This window comes from Cyprinodon tularosa, unplaced genomic scaffold (genome assembly GCF_016077235.1).
Source record: "Cyprinodon tularosa strain WSP-4 unplaced genomic scaffold, ASM1607723v1 ctg1201, whole genome shotgun sequence".
NCBI classification, from domain to species: Eukaryota; Metazoa; Chordata; class Actinopteri; order Cyprinodontiformes; family Cyprinodontidae; genus Cyprinodon; species Cyprinodon tularosa.
In genome coordinates this window covers 64882-82646 of record NW_024038006.1, presented here as the reverse complement: position 1 = coordinate 82646, position 17765 = coordinate 64882, and the positions used below count along the sequence as shown (strand labels likewise).

General features: G+C 38.1%; 1 protein-coding gene across 1 annotated transcript in view; it reads left to right on the top strand.

The window, feature by feature from the left end:
- Window positions 1-12343, top strand: part of LOC119776203 — a 29145-nt gene extending 16802 nt beyond the window's left edge. Inside the window, exons 5-6 of the mRNA XM_038274495.1 lie at window positions 9733-9876; window positions 12332-12343. Of these exons, the coding sequence (XP_038130423.1) occupies window positions 9733-9876; window positions 12332-12343 (156 nt within the window). The remainder of the gene's footprint in view (window positions 1-9732; window positions 9877-12331) is intronic.
- The last annotated feature ends 5422 nt before the right edge of the window (window positions 12344-17765 follow it).

Below are 17765 nucleotides of genomic sequence, written 5' to 3'. Positions count from 1 at the left end.
AGTGGAAGGCAGCGCCGGGCAAGTTACGCCACAGTTTGCGGATGGATTGTTGATGCTTGGGCTAACGTGTCTGCTGGCACTGTTGTTCGAGCTTTCGCAAAAGCCGGCATCATTTCTGAGGAGCCGCACGGCACGGAAAGTGACTCTGACAGCGAAGAAGGGGAAATTGGCATTTCTGATTTAGCGCAGCTGTTTAATTCAGAAACAGAGGATGATGACTTTGATGGGTTTGATTATTACTTTGTAATAAATACATGAATAAAGCACAATCATACTCAGTTTTGCTCCCGCTCTATTTTTAAATACGCAGTAGAGGTATTTAAACGTAGTAGAGGACATGTACCTGTATATAAAACCCGCACCCTATAATCCGGTGCGCCTTATGTGTGTGTTAAATACAGTAATGGCACACATAACTGAGACTGCGCCTTTTAGAAAAAAGATTAATTGAGCCGATAGTAACACACAGCATGGGTGGTTCAGTCAGGCGCAGCTAGCATTAGCATCAGTTCAGAACTTTTACTAAAAAAAACATCAGTCAGTTTCAGATGAAACACAACCAACACATTTTAAACTACCTATTCTACCTATCTTTCACCCAAGCAGAGGATTTATTAAGCATCAGCTGAAAGTGGGGAAATTATATTTACTTGTTGGCTCATTGGAATGTAGGGGACGTGGGTTTGGATCTGTTCTGGAGTCCGACTCAGTTTGGTTGATTGGGTTCCATGGAAATGCAGTCTGCTCCTCCAACAGGCAACTCTAGAAGATATTTGAGTTACTCTTTTGCAAATAACAGAATGAAAGTTTGCAAGACTGCCTTTTATGATTTACATTAACCTTACCCAGGAGACCCTCTTAAAACAGAGGGTAGCTTGTAGCATTTGCTCAGACTGCGGAAGCACGGCAGCCGAACCAATGGGTCGCGGTCTGGCGGTTTCACAGTTCCAGGCAGCGGCTCGAGTGGTATGGCTTGACAGCTTATAGCGGCTCTCAGGCGAACAGCATTTGGGCCCGTTTCTTCTGCTTCAGCAGGCGGGTTCCCCAAAAACTGCCTTCAACCTGGTTTGAAACACAGGAAAAACAAGACACTAGGTTCAGCTCCTTGTGACTCGTAGGCAGGGTGCAATCTGGTTTGACCAGTGAACACAGACTCTTCTCCGGAGGGGTTTTGGTGGCTACAACGTAACCACAGCTGTTGTGTCTCCCATTTCAAAACCAAAGGTGAGGGGAAGTTGAATGGAGTCATCTACTTAGGTAAACTGTGTCGCAGGGATCGCGCCTGCTTACATCATAAACATTTTATACTCAACAAGCACATGAACATTAATTATACCCCAATTTCCCAAAAGGTCCAGCAGCATGTCTAGAGCAGCAGCAGCGGCACATTTGGACGAATCTGAGCAGCAGAAGCAGTTCCTCATGAGCTTCAGAGCATCTGAGGCGCAGTCTGCGCTTCACAAGCAGCAGATGCCGGAGTTGGAGAAATTGAATTTTTGCTGTTTGACGCACCACATCAACCAATCAGAGAAGGTGATCTGAGGCTGGCAGGGAGACAAACACAGCACTGCTAAGGCAGAGCACTATGATCGCTCCTCTGAAACAGAATATTAATGCCTTAATTAACTTAAAATGTTGAAAGTTGCCGGCAAAATATGTTACCGTTTATTATCCACGTCTGTGTGGCCCCAACAGCAAAATAATAATTTAAGGCAGGATTGTAACATTGACGAAGTGACTGCACAAACAATGTTTTAGGTGAACCTTCTCAATTAAAAACTGCTTTTTACCCACTGATCAAAGCAAATATAGCAAAGCCGCTCTCTGTCATGAGGCTGATGACGTTTCACGAGTACACGAGCACATGAGAATGCATAATTACACATATTGAGAAACGGCCCATGTGAATGTTAAGTCCACAAGTAGCAACTCCCAGGATTCTCTCGCTGAGAAGTTCTGAGTGACCAGTGTGACTGACAGTCATCCGGGAAATCACAGAAACAATGTGCCACAGAATCGCAGTCTAACTTCTGCTACAGTAAGATGGGTTTTAAGCATGAATCTAGGGCTAAAACAATTAATAGGATGAATTGTGATTAATCAATTATTAAAATAAAACACTAATTTAGTAATCGATAAATCGTTAACTGAAGTACAGAGACTTTAAAACATGCCTTTAGCTGACAGAGTAACAGATTAAGAGCAGTAATCATATCAAAATTGCAAGAAATATATATCTAAACATTTAGCATTTAAGATTAAAAAAATTTGTTTTCGTTTGTCAATAAGTTCTATCCAGAACTCCTCGTGAAAAAGTTTTACTCTAACCTGAAAAAAAGATCTTAAAAATTGTAAAAAAAATCTTTTTTTAAGGAACCTTTTGCTACTGTATTTATTTATTTTGGTTTTGTCATTTTTTGTCCTTCATACTGAAGACCTTTATGACTGCACACATTTAAACTTTGTTTACAGGAGGAGTCTACAAAGTTTGGAAGCTGGCTCTTGAGAGCTGAAGTTAACTACCCACATTATTGAATTTCCCATGGAAATCATTTTGTAAGTGTTTAGAACACTTATATCTAACAGAAGTGTAATAAAATATGAATAAAAAACATAATCTGCAATATGAAATGATAAAGTCACAGGCTGAGTTGCTTTTATTTATTCAGGGACACTATGGTGACCTCACGATTTTAGCCAATCAGACATCCAGTAGTTTTTATTAGTTCAGTGATAAACACCATACTTGTATAGTATAGTAGAGGTCAATTCAACTATGATATAGTTGAATTGACCTCATAAGAAATAGAATTTTAATTAAACCTAATTTAATAGAAATTTCACTTCATGCAGCTCTCTTAATATATATTGAATCCCTTGCCCTGTTTTTTATTTTGTAGTGTCTTTAAATGTCCAGCAGGTGTCAGTATTCTGTGAGAAGTATCAGTATCAATACAGTTTGGCAATGTGTCGAAATGCTTCAAAATGCCTCATTAGCCCATAACAAATAGATATAAACACACCCTGTTCTATTCTAAGAGGTTTCAGAGTATGGACCCACCGGCTAACTGCTATCAAGCCATGTTAAATGTGCTTAGTCGGCTAGCTAACTTGATTACAATAAACTCATGTTTACATGTAACAAAATAGAAACGATAATATAAACTATAAGAGTGTGGAGCTTATTCTTAACACAGTTTTAAGAGTTTGTCTCTTACCGCAAAAAGGTTCTCATTTGTCAGAGGGGAAAAACGGAAATTCAACCGCTGCTGATGGCCGTGTCCGTTGGAAATATCCATCCGCCAGGTTATCAAGTCCGTGTCAGTAAACTGCAGACACCATAACTTTTTAAAATTGTATATTTTATTCCATGTTTTAGTGCATTTCCTCCCGCTTTTATCTATTTCACACGGAACAGAATAAACCAGACAATATTATCATTATGGTAATATAACAAAACAGATTCTGGTCCGGAACTACTTCTTGAAGTGGAGGAATACGTTATTGTTCAATGCACAATGAATTTTCAGGACACCCTCTATTTATTTATTTATTTATTTATTTATTTATTTATTTATTTATTTATTTATTTATTGCCTGTACTTTTACCTGAAATAAAAATCTAATATTTAAAATAAAGCAATTTGTTTTAGGTCTTTTAGAAATCTTTCATTGAAAACTTTTTCATTGATTTATATGTTTGTCCAATCATAAGAATGACATTCAATTTATATCCAAATATATACAATGCATAGAATCCCATTTTTTTTTATCTAAAACTTATGTAAATAACAGAACTTTAGAATACTGATAACATTTTTAGGATTCAGAATTTTGTCTACGTACTTTTTGTTTGTTTTATTATATTTAGGAAAACCAACTTTGAGGCAAGAACACACCAAGATTTTTACTGGCCCCGTCTGGCCACTCCTATAAAACATTTATGGAGCCACAACTTGGTGTGGGAACCGCATAACCATATATAAATAGGGCCTATATCCTATACCCAGTTCAGACCCATGCTTATTTAAGCTAAATAGGCTTTACGTAGGTCCAACGTGGGCTGCCCATATGGGCATTTGATGTGGGGCCCATATAACTAAATCCAAATGTGGCCTATATGGTGATACCCAGTTCTGACTCATGGATATAGAACCAACTTAAGTTCCATTAAACCCCAAGGTAGGCTGCCCATTGGTGTGGGACTCATATAAGTAAATCTAAACAGGGCCTATAGGACGATACCCAGTTCTGATCCATGCATATTGTACCAACATGGGTTCATTAAGTACCAATGTGGGCTGCCTATTTTAAATTTTGGTGTGGAGGCCATATAGTTAAATCTACATGGCCCTTTATGCTGGTACACAGTTCGGACCCATGGATATTAAACCCACATTGGCCTTATTTAGTACCAAGGTGGGCTACCCACCTTACCCAGTTCTTACCCATGCATATTGAACCCACATAGGTTCCATTAAGGTCGAAGGTGGGCTTCCCATGTTAGCTTTTGGTGTGAGGGCCATATATGTAAATTTAAATAAGGGCCTATACAATACCCGGTTCTGATCCACGTATATTGTACCTACATGGGTTCCACTAAGGTCCAATGTGGGCTTCCCATGTAAGCTTTATGGGTGGGGGCCATATAGCTAAATCTACATGGGGCCTATATCATGGTACACAGTTCAGACCCATGGATATTAAACCCATTGGTTTAAATATCCATTTAATATCCAGGCCTTGGGTAGGACCAAGGTGGGCAGCCCATGTCGGCCTTTGGTGTGGGAACCATATAAATAAATGGGGCCTATATGATGATACCCAGTTCTGACCCATACATTTTGAAACCACATAGGCTTTATGTAGGTCCAGGATGGGCTGCCCACACTGGCATAGGCCTCCATGTGGGGCCTATCTATGCCCGATATGTCCCACATATCTATATGGATCCCATAAACCTCTGCCAAGTTATAACCTTTGCCCATGCACAATACATGGGTTCCTCTATAGGTCTCACATGGGTAGCCCACCTTCCTGCATCGGCCCTGTATGGCACGTTTTAGATGGGCCCCATAAAGTTTTTCCAGTACAAGTCCATGCCCAACCCTTACCCATGTAGCCCACCTCTAACTCACATGGGGCCCAGTTGAGCATGCTGACTGGGAACTTGCAAGGGAAATAAAATAAGCAAAGCATACACTATAAACCTTCTAGAAAAAATCAGCGTTTATTATTAGACTGTGTAATTAGCATTTTTCAAGGGAACCTATCAGAATGGGTGGGTGAGAGAATGTCAAGGACACAAACAGGCAAAACAAAATGAATAGCATGATAACTAACATTCCAAAAAGTGCTTATCCAGTATGCAGGCTAGCATAACACAAATAAATACAATGAAAATACATAGAGATGCATTTAAGTCTATAAATCAGACGACAAGACAACAGGAGGGAAACTGTTGATAAAACACAATAGAAATACCCCCCTCTGTTTTGTAATATTTCGATAATGAGGATCAGAACACATGTGTGCAATAAAAACGTCACATTGGAGATCTAATTGAGTTCCTCAGTAAAGCTGCGAAGAAGATAATTAGGATTTGGTAATATGAGATTTCTTTGTGTAATGAGACAAAGCTGGAATATCTGCACGCTCGCCCACAATGATGAATACAAATGAGCGATATTAAACCTGGTGGTGGGTGCAACAACATGGGCTTCTAAGACCCAGTCCCATGAAGCAGCTTGGACCAATATTCACACACTGATATTACCAGCTGCCTTGTTTTGCTTGTTTATTAGAGCAGTGTTGCAATAATATTTGTGAGGAACAAATGCAACTGCTCGAAACACAAAGGTGTGAGTGCTCCAAAAAAGAACTGAAATAATGTTAAGTCTCCACTCTGGTTAATCTTAAAGAAAGAGACTTTGACATCAGAAAAACCTTCATTTACTTTTGTGCAGTTTTGTTAACATTTTGTTGTTTTCTTATATTTTGGAAAACCAACTTTGCGGCAAGAACACGCCAAGATTTTTACTGGCCCCGTCTTGCCAGTAAGAACATTTCTGGAGCTGCCACTGGGTGTGGGAACCACATAATCATATATAAATGGGGCCTATATCCTATACCCAGTTCAGACCCATGCATATTTAAGCTAAATAGGCTTTATGTAGGTCCAAGGTGGGCTGCCCATATGGGCATTTGATGTGGGGCCCATATAAGTAAATCTAAACAGTGTTAGTTAACAATTTTTTTACACATAATACTCTGTTAAAAAAAAAAAAAAAAGGCCTGACAACATGGAGACGATATGTTCCATTAGGTTCTTGTTCTCACAAAGACTCTGCTAAAATGATATGAAGATTTCTTATTATCCTATAAATGTCATCTTCTTCTATGTTGAAGGGGTTCAGAGCCAAATCAGTTGTTAATGCTGCTCTAATTTCGCGTATAGTAGCCTTAAGTGACAACATCGTGAAGAACTATTAAAGAAATTTTGGGAAAGCACAATTACTAAACTACGATGGAGTATTAGGACCAGGCTAGAGATATTTTTTTTTATAAAATAGATATAAAATAGATTGGAAAACATAGATATTATTCTTTTAAAGTTATTGTGTTTTTACAATTTAATGAAATGTTCCTCATGGTAGGATAAAGAGGACAAGGGCCCGTTCTCCATATCAGACCCCATAAGGCTCCCTTTGTCAAAGCTTTAAATAAACTGACAATTAATAAAAAAATCAATTTACATGTTATAAAATAGCTTGATTATCAGCTTGTACCGTGCTGTAGAGACATATCTCTATCTACAATCCCATTTTTATGGATATATTTTTGCTTGAAAAAAAAAAAAAAATAATAATAATATATATATTATAAAAAAATAAAAAAAACAACCAGTAAGGGTCCAGAGACATTTTTTATTATATATATATATATATATATATATATATATATAAATAAATAAAAATTTAAAAATATATAAAAAAAAAAATAAAAAAAAAAAAATGTAAAATTATAAATATAATATAAATATATATATATATATATATATATATATATATATATATATATATATATATATATATATATATATATATATATATATATATATATATATATTTAATAAAAAAATAAATAAAATTAAATTAAAAAAATAATAAGAATAAAAAATTTAATTATATATATAATTATATATATATCAAATTAAAAATGTCTCTGGACCCTTACTGGTTGTTCATTTTCTTTATTCGGAACCCGCTGAGTTTTTATTGGTTACCTCTGCTATATGCCCTAACCACTAAGCCGCCTCTCCCCATAAGAATAAGAATACTAAATAAGAGTAAGAGGCTTCTTGTTTTTAGTTTGTATGGATTTATCCTCGCTGGCGTTGAAGGAGCTGTCAACCCTTAGTTATATTCTCTCTCCACTCTGGTTTTTTAAGTGTCCTGAGGTGAACCTAACTTTTTTCCCATGTGTTTATTCAAGGTAAGCCTCCATCATCAGTCCTGTCGGGCCTAAAGCTCAATGTAGCAATGTGACAGGGTAACTGCACAAAAATAAATAGACATTAATGAATGCTGCTTACTTTATGAAAACGGCTCAAAACCAACTTACAATAACACAATTATGTTTTGAAATTAACAGTAAAATAATTTAAACGTCACATTAAATACATTGAAATTATGAAGATAATAATTTAAAGCATTCATTTAAAAATAAAAATAATTAGAGACTTTGACAGATTTGATTTTGACATTTTGTACACACATTTTGTACAAAAAGCAATTTTGTTAAGTACAGCTCTCTAGAGCAGTGGTCTTCAACGTCTTCCAGGCCAAGGACCCCAAAACTGATTGAGAGATGGAGCGGGGACCCCTTAATTATATATATTGTATAAAATTGTGTTCTATCAAACTGGTTCTACAGTCACTCTATTACAGATGGAGTCATGTAACGAGAGTAATTTCTCCCCGGGATTATTAAAGTATTTCCAATTCGGACTCCTGGCTGATGGGACAGGTGTTGTGAATGAAACGGTGCCCAGCTTGAAAGAGCTCCTGTGTGTCGCTGAATGTGTGCATTGATTGAAAGACATCTTCTGCCTCCATTTATCTTTTTACTAAAGTCTGTTAAATTAATGTTAATGTCTATTTGAAGACATTTCAATTAGTGGAAAAAATTGCAGGGGGCAATATAAAAAAATATTTCGTGACCCCATGCAGTACCTCCAAGGACCCCCTAGGGGTTGCGGACCCCCTGTTGAAGACCTCCGCTCTAGACTATTTCATTTTTTAAAGTGCAGTCTTGATAAAGGTAAGCAGCTGTAATTACTTTATATGTTTGATTAAACAGAGTGAAGTAATTGTATGGATTTTTAATGGATCCCTAGTCTGTTGTGTTATACTGGGGGTCACACGCTGACATTTTTGGGAACCTCTGCTTTAACTTACCAAACCCATTCAGATGTAATGCCTCTATAATTTCACTTATCATGAGTATAATGAGTCGAGCTATGTGTCCAGTTGAGAGAAAGCAGCTTTGCCATGTGTTGATTGTTCTGTTGCAGAGTTCCTGAACTCATCAATTTGTCCTAGCAGCGGACCTTGGCAGGCGGTTAAAGTATTACTACTGCTGTTTGTCCACATGGTTCTGCTGCACCAACTCATTCATACACTCTCTAATAACCTGCCAAAGAGCAGCTAAAGTTCTTGGAAATTATAAAGTTAAACATGAGGCTCCCTCACATTTCTTAGTATACACTCATGTCCATTACATGTTTAATTAAAATAACCTAAAGGGTGCTCTATCATTCAATGACTACACAATAAATTGTTTTTTTTACATATAATTTTTTTAGCATATTACTACATATTTCTTTTTTTAGATAAGTAATCGTATAGATTCACCAAACGAACTGAATGCATTACCCTAATATGTCTCTTATATCAGCAATCTTTCTTAAGTGTTCGTGCAGAGAATGTTGTAACAGGGTATATATGTCCTTACAAAACTACTTCAAGAATCACTTATTATACACAGCTTGACTCTGATTGCCCCATTAGTGACCTTAATGGCCCTATTACTGTGATTGTTCTGACAGCATTATAGGCATATTACTTCAAACCATCCTCACAATTGAGGATGTCTTGAGCTACTGCGAAATGTCTCCAAGAAAAAACAGGAGGCATCCAGTTGCCTCTACTTCAGCCTTCATATATATTCCTCACAAGACACACCAGCTCAGCTCTGCCCCATGCTCGTTACTACTCATCTGATCTACCTGCACCTACAGTATCAGCATTTACTCAGCCTTCAGACCAAACATCAATGCCAGATTATTTCAAGCTATTTGGTAAGACCTATTCCAGCATTCATTCCTAATTTTGTGACTGCCTTAAGGCTGATTTATACTCAGAAACCAGGTCATCTGCGTGTGTGTCACAGTAAATGCTCCTGCCCCTACCTCAGGAACTCTGGTCACATCTACTGTACATCTGCTCTACCCTATGCGTATTTTCTATCTGGTACCTTATCGGCTTGTTTTATTTGTATGACCTCCATTGCGGAAAACGACTCGTAAGGATCTATTGCTGAGACTGATCCCTGCCGGACCTGACTGCCTGTCTGTGCTGCCTGACCCTAATCTGATTGTCTGCCTGCCCGTTGCTCAACCTGTAAGTGTTTCCAAACCTAGTTCTGGATTTTCCTCTGGCGCTTTATTAGACTTCGGATAACCTTGCTCTGACCCTCGACTTTGCCCCAGACTATGGATTCAAGTTTGTCCTCCTGTCTACTATTGTCTTCAAGGTTCTGAACCTCCGCCTGTCCAAGGATCGTAAAGATAGTGACCAGGTTATCTTTACGAACGTAAAGATAACCTGGTCACTAATCTTAATAATTTGGTGGTTCGGGGTTCTGGAGAGAAAAAAAATCAAGCTTTGCCAGATCAAGTGAAAGTCCAAAATTTAGTCATCTAATGGAAGGTCTTGCTTCCAAATTCCGTCAAAGCGTAAATGTTTGTTTGGTGTCTTCGTCAGAATGGCTTACATAGTAGAAACCAAACCTGTGTTCCCAATCAGAACTGTGTTAAGGGTAGGCATTGCTGTACATATCTGAAGATATCAGAAATAATAGTAGTTTTCTGGATGTTTGAGAATGAGCGTACACCTTCAGTCCCCAAAATAGAAAATGTGAATATACCATTATATACCCAATTGGAGAATTTAGAGCATGCCCACCCAGCTTGAGACGGAAGTTAAAAAATATTGGTGACAGAAGATACCCGTTTGACTTCACAATATTGTTCAACAGTACTCCAAGTGGAAATGACCTCGGTGATGATAAAACCAATTTTTTGCTTTTGATTGTTTGATAGAGTTATTGGAATAAATATGATCTTGTAATCTGTGAGGCCAGACAATGCTTTCCTCAATAGGACACCAAGATGTCGTTTTTTGAAAGGAAAGGTGGTATTAGTAAGGGGGGGAGACATGCAGCAAAGGACCACAGGTCGGATTCAAACGCAGGTCGACTGCATCAAGGACTAAGGCCTCCGTACACTGGCCATGTGCGCTAACCACTACTCCACCGAAGCACGCACCTCTTTCTATAATTGTTAGTCATTGCAGCATAATCTGTAGGAAATTAGATCAGCAGCTCACCCTGGTTACATACTAAACGAATGTCTCCCAAATGAATTATCATATCCTGTCATCTCTATCTAAAATAAATGTTTTGTGTATATTTACTATACCAAGACCACCTGGCTGGCGGTTTGATATAGTGCATGCGTGCAATAAGTAAAGAAGGAAGAGTTATGGACATATATGTTAATAGGTAAAGCAATGAAGATTTCAGGATCCAAGATCCTTGATTTAATCATTTATTTTGGCAGACATATTTATTATTACCACCACCAGAAATTATAGGTTAATACAAACTGTTCGTAATAATATGTCTAAATATTTTCTTGATTTAATTTAATTTGGGTTTGAGACAATAAGGGCAATAATTAGCGTGGTACTAGCAAGAGAAAAGTTGAAATAGCAACATTACAGTACTTTTTTTTTTTATCATCTAATCATCACAAAATCAGAAAATTCAAGTTCAATATGGACTTGAAAAGAAAGCTTGCGCTGCATTTAAGATGCATGTAAAGGTTAATGTTTTTAAGCAGCTAGTTCACAAAAACTAAATATCACTGGTTTGTAGGCCGTAGTAGGCAGTCAGTGCTCTCCCCTCATTATTTAAGGTCAGCAGCCACAAAAGAAAGCATTATTTTTTAAATAATTTATATACCTTAATGTTCAGAGATGAGGAAACATACTGTAAAGCATTCGTTTTCTTTTTTTAATAATATGAAAGCAGATCAAAAGGAAGTGTCACAGTTTGAACAGTCTCTGTACAAAAATCTAGTACCATTCCTGAAGTTTGATCTTCTTCTTTAGGTCTGATCTGGTTGATTGTGCAAACAAGGCTTGGCACAAAGGTTTCTATTTTTCTCTGTTTCACCATCACTCTCCACCTAATACCAAGTGTGTTTTCCCTTTATGCTTATATGGTGTTAGCTGGTAGGAAGTAAAATGGTTGTAATTAGTCAAGTGTGTGAAATGAAACAAATGAGGCAGCCAGGGAGCACACCCACACAGCACAACCAGTTAAATTATCTCCTGGTTTGTGTACAGTGGGAGCCACTGCAGCTCAAGTTAATAAAGATTAAAGTAGCCTTCATATACTCTTTTTATTCTTGCAAATGTGTTTTATCTTCCACACATTGTTTTGGTAAATGTATCCAGGAGTGCAGGCGACAGACAACACAATATTCATATTCATTTAACTTTTTTATATGTAAGTTTAATTTTTTTTTTTTCCTCTGATTTTTTGCACTAGACCAATACAGACTATTGTGTTTAAAAGTTATGCTTTTTTGCCTGTTGTTGTTTTATAAATGCATTATGTAAAAGAGTGATGCGCATATCCCACTCCTTTCCTTTCATAACACTAACTGAAATATATTGCAACTATTTAAGATCAGAGGTCCCCTAGGGTTTAATATATAAGGGTATTGTTAGGGCTCATCATCTTTGTCTAAGAAAGTTTGTCAAAAAGCAACATAAAGGTAATGTGGGTTATTTTTTGTCTTCCCCAACTTTGGAAATGTTGGAAAAGCTTACAAATGAGCAGATTCGTCAAGTAGCTGAACACTTTAAAATTTATCTTGAAGCCGCAAAAGGATTAAAGTTACCTCAACTAAGGAGTTTCCTAAGAGACAAACTTAGGAAACTAAAACTAAAACTGAATGTCTTTACTGTTTCTCTTTCAGATGCTGCTGTGACAGATGTAACTTCCGATGGTTCAGATTCTTTAACTGGTGCCTCAAAGTTGGAGGATGAATCATCAGGTCCAACAGTATCTCAAGCTTCTCAATTAAAGTTTCAATTTGAGTCAAGTGAGATGAAAATGCAGATTGAGTTGGAAAAATTACGGCTAGCACATGAGCTTGAAGAGAGAAAACTAGCTTTAGAAGAAAAGAGGTTAGCTCATGAGTTGGAGGTGAGGAAATTATCTCTAGAAGCTGAGCGTTGAAGTTGATGTCTGAGGGCAGGTTAAGTGGTGGATCTTTTAAAATGTCTCAAGGTGGTGATGGGTTTTCTGGATATAACTTGGTTAGCATGTTGAAGCTGTTGCCTAAGTTTAATGAGCAAGATCCAGATGTGTTTTTTTTTCTCTATTTGAGGACATGGCAGAGGACAATGACTGGAGTGATGTAGAATTCTCCATTCTGCTGCAAAGTGTACTGGTGGGTAAGGCCCAAGAAGCTTATGTTTCATTAACTTCAGCTGAAAAGTTTACAAATCTGTTAAAGACGCTGTTTTGAAGGCTTATGAATTGGTTCCTGAACATTAGAGGCAACAATTTAGGAACTGCAGAAAGGCTGAAAAACAGACAGATCTGGTCAGGGAACTAAACACCCAGTTTTATCGCTGGTTATCAGCTGTAGGTGTGAATGATTTTGAATCCCTTTGTGATTTGATGGTGTTGGAACAGTTCAAGAACATTATTCCAGATCGGGTTGCCACATATGTTAATGAACAAAAAGTAAAAACAGCTGCTAAAGCTGCAATCTTAGCAGATGAGTATATCCTGACCCATAAAGCTGTGAGGGTTTTACAATTTGAAAGGTGGCCATAGCTTTAAGGAATCCCATCATGACTGGTTCTCAGCTAAAACTAGATTGGATCCTACTGGGAAATCTAAAGCAGACTCGGTTTATAACTATTGTCGCCAGAAGGGACACTGGAAAACGAGTGTCCTCTGAATACCAAAACTAAATCAGCTAGGAGTAAACAAGAATATCGAAAACCTGTGGCTTTAGCCAGTGTTTCTCAGTTGCATTCAGTGGAGTCTACGTCACCAGCTAAAACTGAAAGTGTAAGACCAACTGTTTTGGCTGCACTTGTTTGTACGCTTTTTTCAGAACGGACCGACAAAGATCCCCAGATTTTTGAGAAGGATGCCGGACAAGACTACGCTCCTTTCATCACACATGGGTTTGTTTCTTTGAGTGGTAGTTCAGATAAAGTGGCTGTGAAGATTCATGCGTGACACCGGAGCATCTGAATCTTTCATGTTGGAACCTGTTTTGCCATTTTCTACATTGTCTGATACTGGTTATAGTGTCTTAATTAGAGGTATTGGGTTGGAAACTTCTCTGTGCCTCTGTATAGGATCTACTTGCAGTCAGAACTGGTACAAGGAGAAGTAACTATAGCTGTCCGTCCTCCTTTGCCTGTGGAAGGTGTCTCTCTCATTTTAGGAAACAATCTGGCAGGTAGATGTGTGTGGTGAGATGTTGCACCACCTCCAGTGGTCCGAGCTTCTCCATCTGTTTGTGTGTCAGATGTTTGTGCTCGAGACTTTCCTGAGGCTTTTCCAGCTTGTGCTATAACCCGTGCCATTTCTCATTTTTTGTCTGTAAAGAATGTTGAATCTGGTAAGCCTGACTCTATTAAGAAGACTTCCTGTTTGCCACCTCTTCCTGTTCCTTTGCCACTCAGTGAGTGGATTGCAGCCCAGCAGGAGGATACTACCTTGTTATTCGGCACATTCGAGGCACTGATAATGGGCTGGCTGATGAATTGTCTCGTGCCATTGATGGACCAGACTAACAGGAAAATGGCTACAGAGGTCCTAGTTAGGATCCTCTGTTTTAAGGGGGGAGGTGTTACGGCTGCAGTGGGTTTCTCCACTCTTCCTTGCAGGGTTCTGGATGCAGGCCTTCTGCGGGTGATCTGTTTTGCCCTAATTGGTGCTCGTCTGCTTTAAAAGCTGTCATGCAAGCAGCAGACAGGAGGCTTCTCTCTCTTACCTCCTCAGAACCCCGTTTGGCTTGGTTTGGTTTGTATCCTGTCCTAAGGTTTGGTTTTGTTAGGTTTGGTTGCATTTGCTTATTTCTGTTTAGTTATTGTTTTTGCAGTAAGCCATTTTCTGTTCCCCATTTTACTTATCCCTTTTCAGGTATTGTTTCTTTATTATAATTTAATAAATTCAATTTTTACTTTAAAGAAAATCCTTGTGTGGTCTTCTTTAATGTTACCCCCACCAAACAAGCCTGGTGGACATAACAATTGGTAAACAGGGGTAATAGATAAAAGGACACCGATAGTCCTTTTAAAATGCTTTTATGTTTGCTAAAACAGGCAATACATTTTAGACAAATAATTTAGACTGAGCTTAAGTTGACTTCAGTCGGCTTAAATTAAAAAAATATGACTCTAGGTTTTCCAAAGTAATGTTGACACGGAACATGAATTTTGCAGGTGGAGGAAAGGATTATCATGTTATCTCTATTAATAGTGCGGATGTCGACCAAGGCAAAGCGGAGTGAAGCGAAGGTGGCAAATTTCTGGTGGCTAATTCCATGATCTTGGCAAAATGGCGACATTTGTTTAAATAAGGTTGAAAACTTTTTTGTTTTCATGAAATCCACTCAGGAAATAGATGTGACTGTGAGCAACTCGGAAGGAGTTCAGCAGAGACAAGCTTCTTTTATTAAAAATGAAAGAATGAGAAATTAATGTTAACAAAGGATGAAGTCAGAATCAGTGCGGCTGGGGGAGTTTTCTCCAGGGGTGGCTATAAATTTAAAAAAGACGTATACAAAAGAAAGAATCAAACGCATACCTAGTTATCACACCAGTTTATTTATATGAATGCCAACAACACAAAACAACATTATATAAACGCTTTATAAAAAAAATATATATATACAGGTTTGCTTTTTGAACATAAATCTTGCTCTTCTGAGGCTTTGTGAAGGCAAATCTGTATTTTGCATGGTCCAATATGGTGTCACAAACCTAAAAAAAAGTACCAGTTTAATAATGGAGAAGCTATGAGTCAGCTTTATATTTTTTTAATATAAAAAAATATGTAGTTTCTGAGAATGTGTTTAGTCAAGAGGAACTATGTGTTATGATTTTTTGCTTCTGATTTTTGCTTCTATTACCCTTTTTGTTAAATCTTCAAGAAACCACTTCTGGGATCTGTCAAACATCTACCCCCACTTGAGACAATGCAAATTAACAAAAATCTAGAAAAAGTACAGTAAAGGTGGCTCGGGCATCTGGTTAGGATGCCTCCTTGACATCTCCCTGGTGAAGTTTCTGGGCACGTCCCACCAGGAGGGGGCCCAGGGGGAGACCCAGGACACGCTGGAGGGAATAAGTTTCTCTGCTGGCCTGGGAGTGGCTTGGAGTTCCCCTGGAGGAGCAAGCCCAAGTGGCTGGGGAGAGGGACACCTGGGCCTCCCTACCCAAAATGATTTGTCACAGTCACTGTACAAAGCTGCTACCCCCATGACCTGAGCCCGGATAAGAGGAGGAAGATGGATGGAGGAATGGATGGATAGATTCTACTGATAAGCAAAAGAAAATGGATGGATGTATAGAAAAAGTACCCTACGTTATATTATTTTCCATGTGAATCCCACATTGTCCATGCTTCTTTGCCTTTTCTAAAAAGTGTTTTAAATCAGTCCTACCTGTCTTTATCCATGCTGGGTCAGATCCTGACCTTTGAAAAATGAGGCAGGGAAAGCAGAAAAAAGCATTAGCCTCACTGCATGAAGTTATCCAAGCCTTGTAGCTAAACCAGGTCCTGGAAAAAGACAGTGTGTACCGTCTCCCTTTGTCTTTGAACTGCTGATTAATTTTCATGTTCGGCTGATCAGGTCCAAATGCTTTCACCTTCAACTTCTCTTGGTAAGTTTGCTTTAAGGGACTTAACTTCTGCAACCCGATCTGTCACTGTAACTGTGACGACAGTTCCTGTCAGCTCAAGGCGCAGCTGTCCTGCACTCTGAGATCTCCTATACTTTTGCATTGCAGAGGAGATGCTACGCATGTACAACTTATAACGAGAGTCTATAGCTAAAGATTTTTGGGCGGAAATACATCCTCTGGAAAAACGATCTAGAAATAAATACAAATTTCTTTGTCTAGTTTGGCAGGCGAATGATGTAAACATCTTAGATAAAGTTGCAGAGAAGGAGTTACCATGGACCTGCATAACCAAAGTTTTGAATTTTTGTAAATGTTTGTTTACGGACCCCCTCAAAACACTGGTTTGGTGTAGACGGTGCACAGGTTTAATAAATTATTCCATTTGGGCCTAAGCTCGTCTTCATGTTTGGTCTGATGGTGGCTAAGCCTGTTGCCAAAACCAAAAGAGGCTGAAAATCTCTCCAAAATATATGCAGTATTCATACATTTACCCACACTTGACTGGCTCATCAGAAGCTCCAGTAGGGAGTTCCTAATAGTTAGTCCAAAACCTACAACACACTTTTGGACATATGTTTTGCTCAAGTTTAAAGTTGCATTTAATAACTTTTTATTCTGTAAAAAATGTTGTTTTGTCCAGTCTTACCAGAGCTGTGTCCTTTAAGTCCTTTCAGCGTCCAAGCCATACTTCAGCTATTTATTCAGCAGTTTGTGTCCTGGAGTTCTGACCTTAACAACAGCCTTCCTACCCCTATAAACAACAGCCAGTGCCTGTCAGCATTGCAGTCATCCAGCTAAGCAAGGTCATCATTGTACAGTACCCACCCTTAACCCTGTGTATAATGTTATGAAACTGTATATCTCAGTTGTATATCTAAAACTTTTATTTCCTGTAAGGCTCATTACCTTTCCATAAACCATGGATCCGGGCAGGAAGCCTAGAAAACCTTTAAATTAATTAGATAGCCATACATTTCTTGAGGTCACCTGATTTTTCTGTGTGGAGACAAAACACCTCGTTGTCCTTCGCCTGCGCCTGACTGCACTATTAAAGTACAAGTCAGACTTTTCTTCTAGTTTATTTTCTATGCAGACAGATTAACATAAATTATTGGACAGAAGCACAATTCATGATATTTGGTGTGAATTGATTCAGTTTAAACAAACCGAATTACATAATCAAATGCTGAAAAATTGGAAAAATTAAAGAATTCGTAATGTGATCAAGTTAGTTTTTAACTAATTTAAAGCAATTGGCATGTGTTCCAACCCATGTGAATTCAAGAGGTGAATAAAACAGTATTTGGCTAAATAATATTTTATCATATGATTTAATCAGAAATCAATAATCTTAATTTATTTGATTCTAAGGCTTCTTGGAGTGAGCTTAGAAGCTAGCAGACAGGAGGATTCCCATTAAATGACTTTTGGTCATAATTTGGCAATGAAAATGTAATGAGCATACGAGAAAAT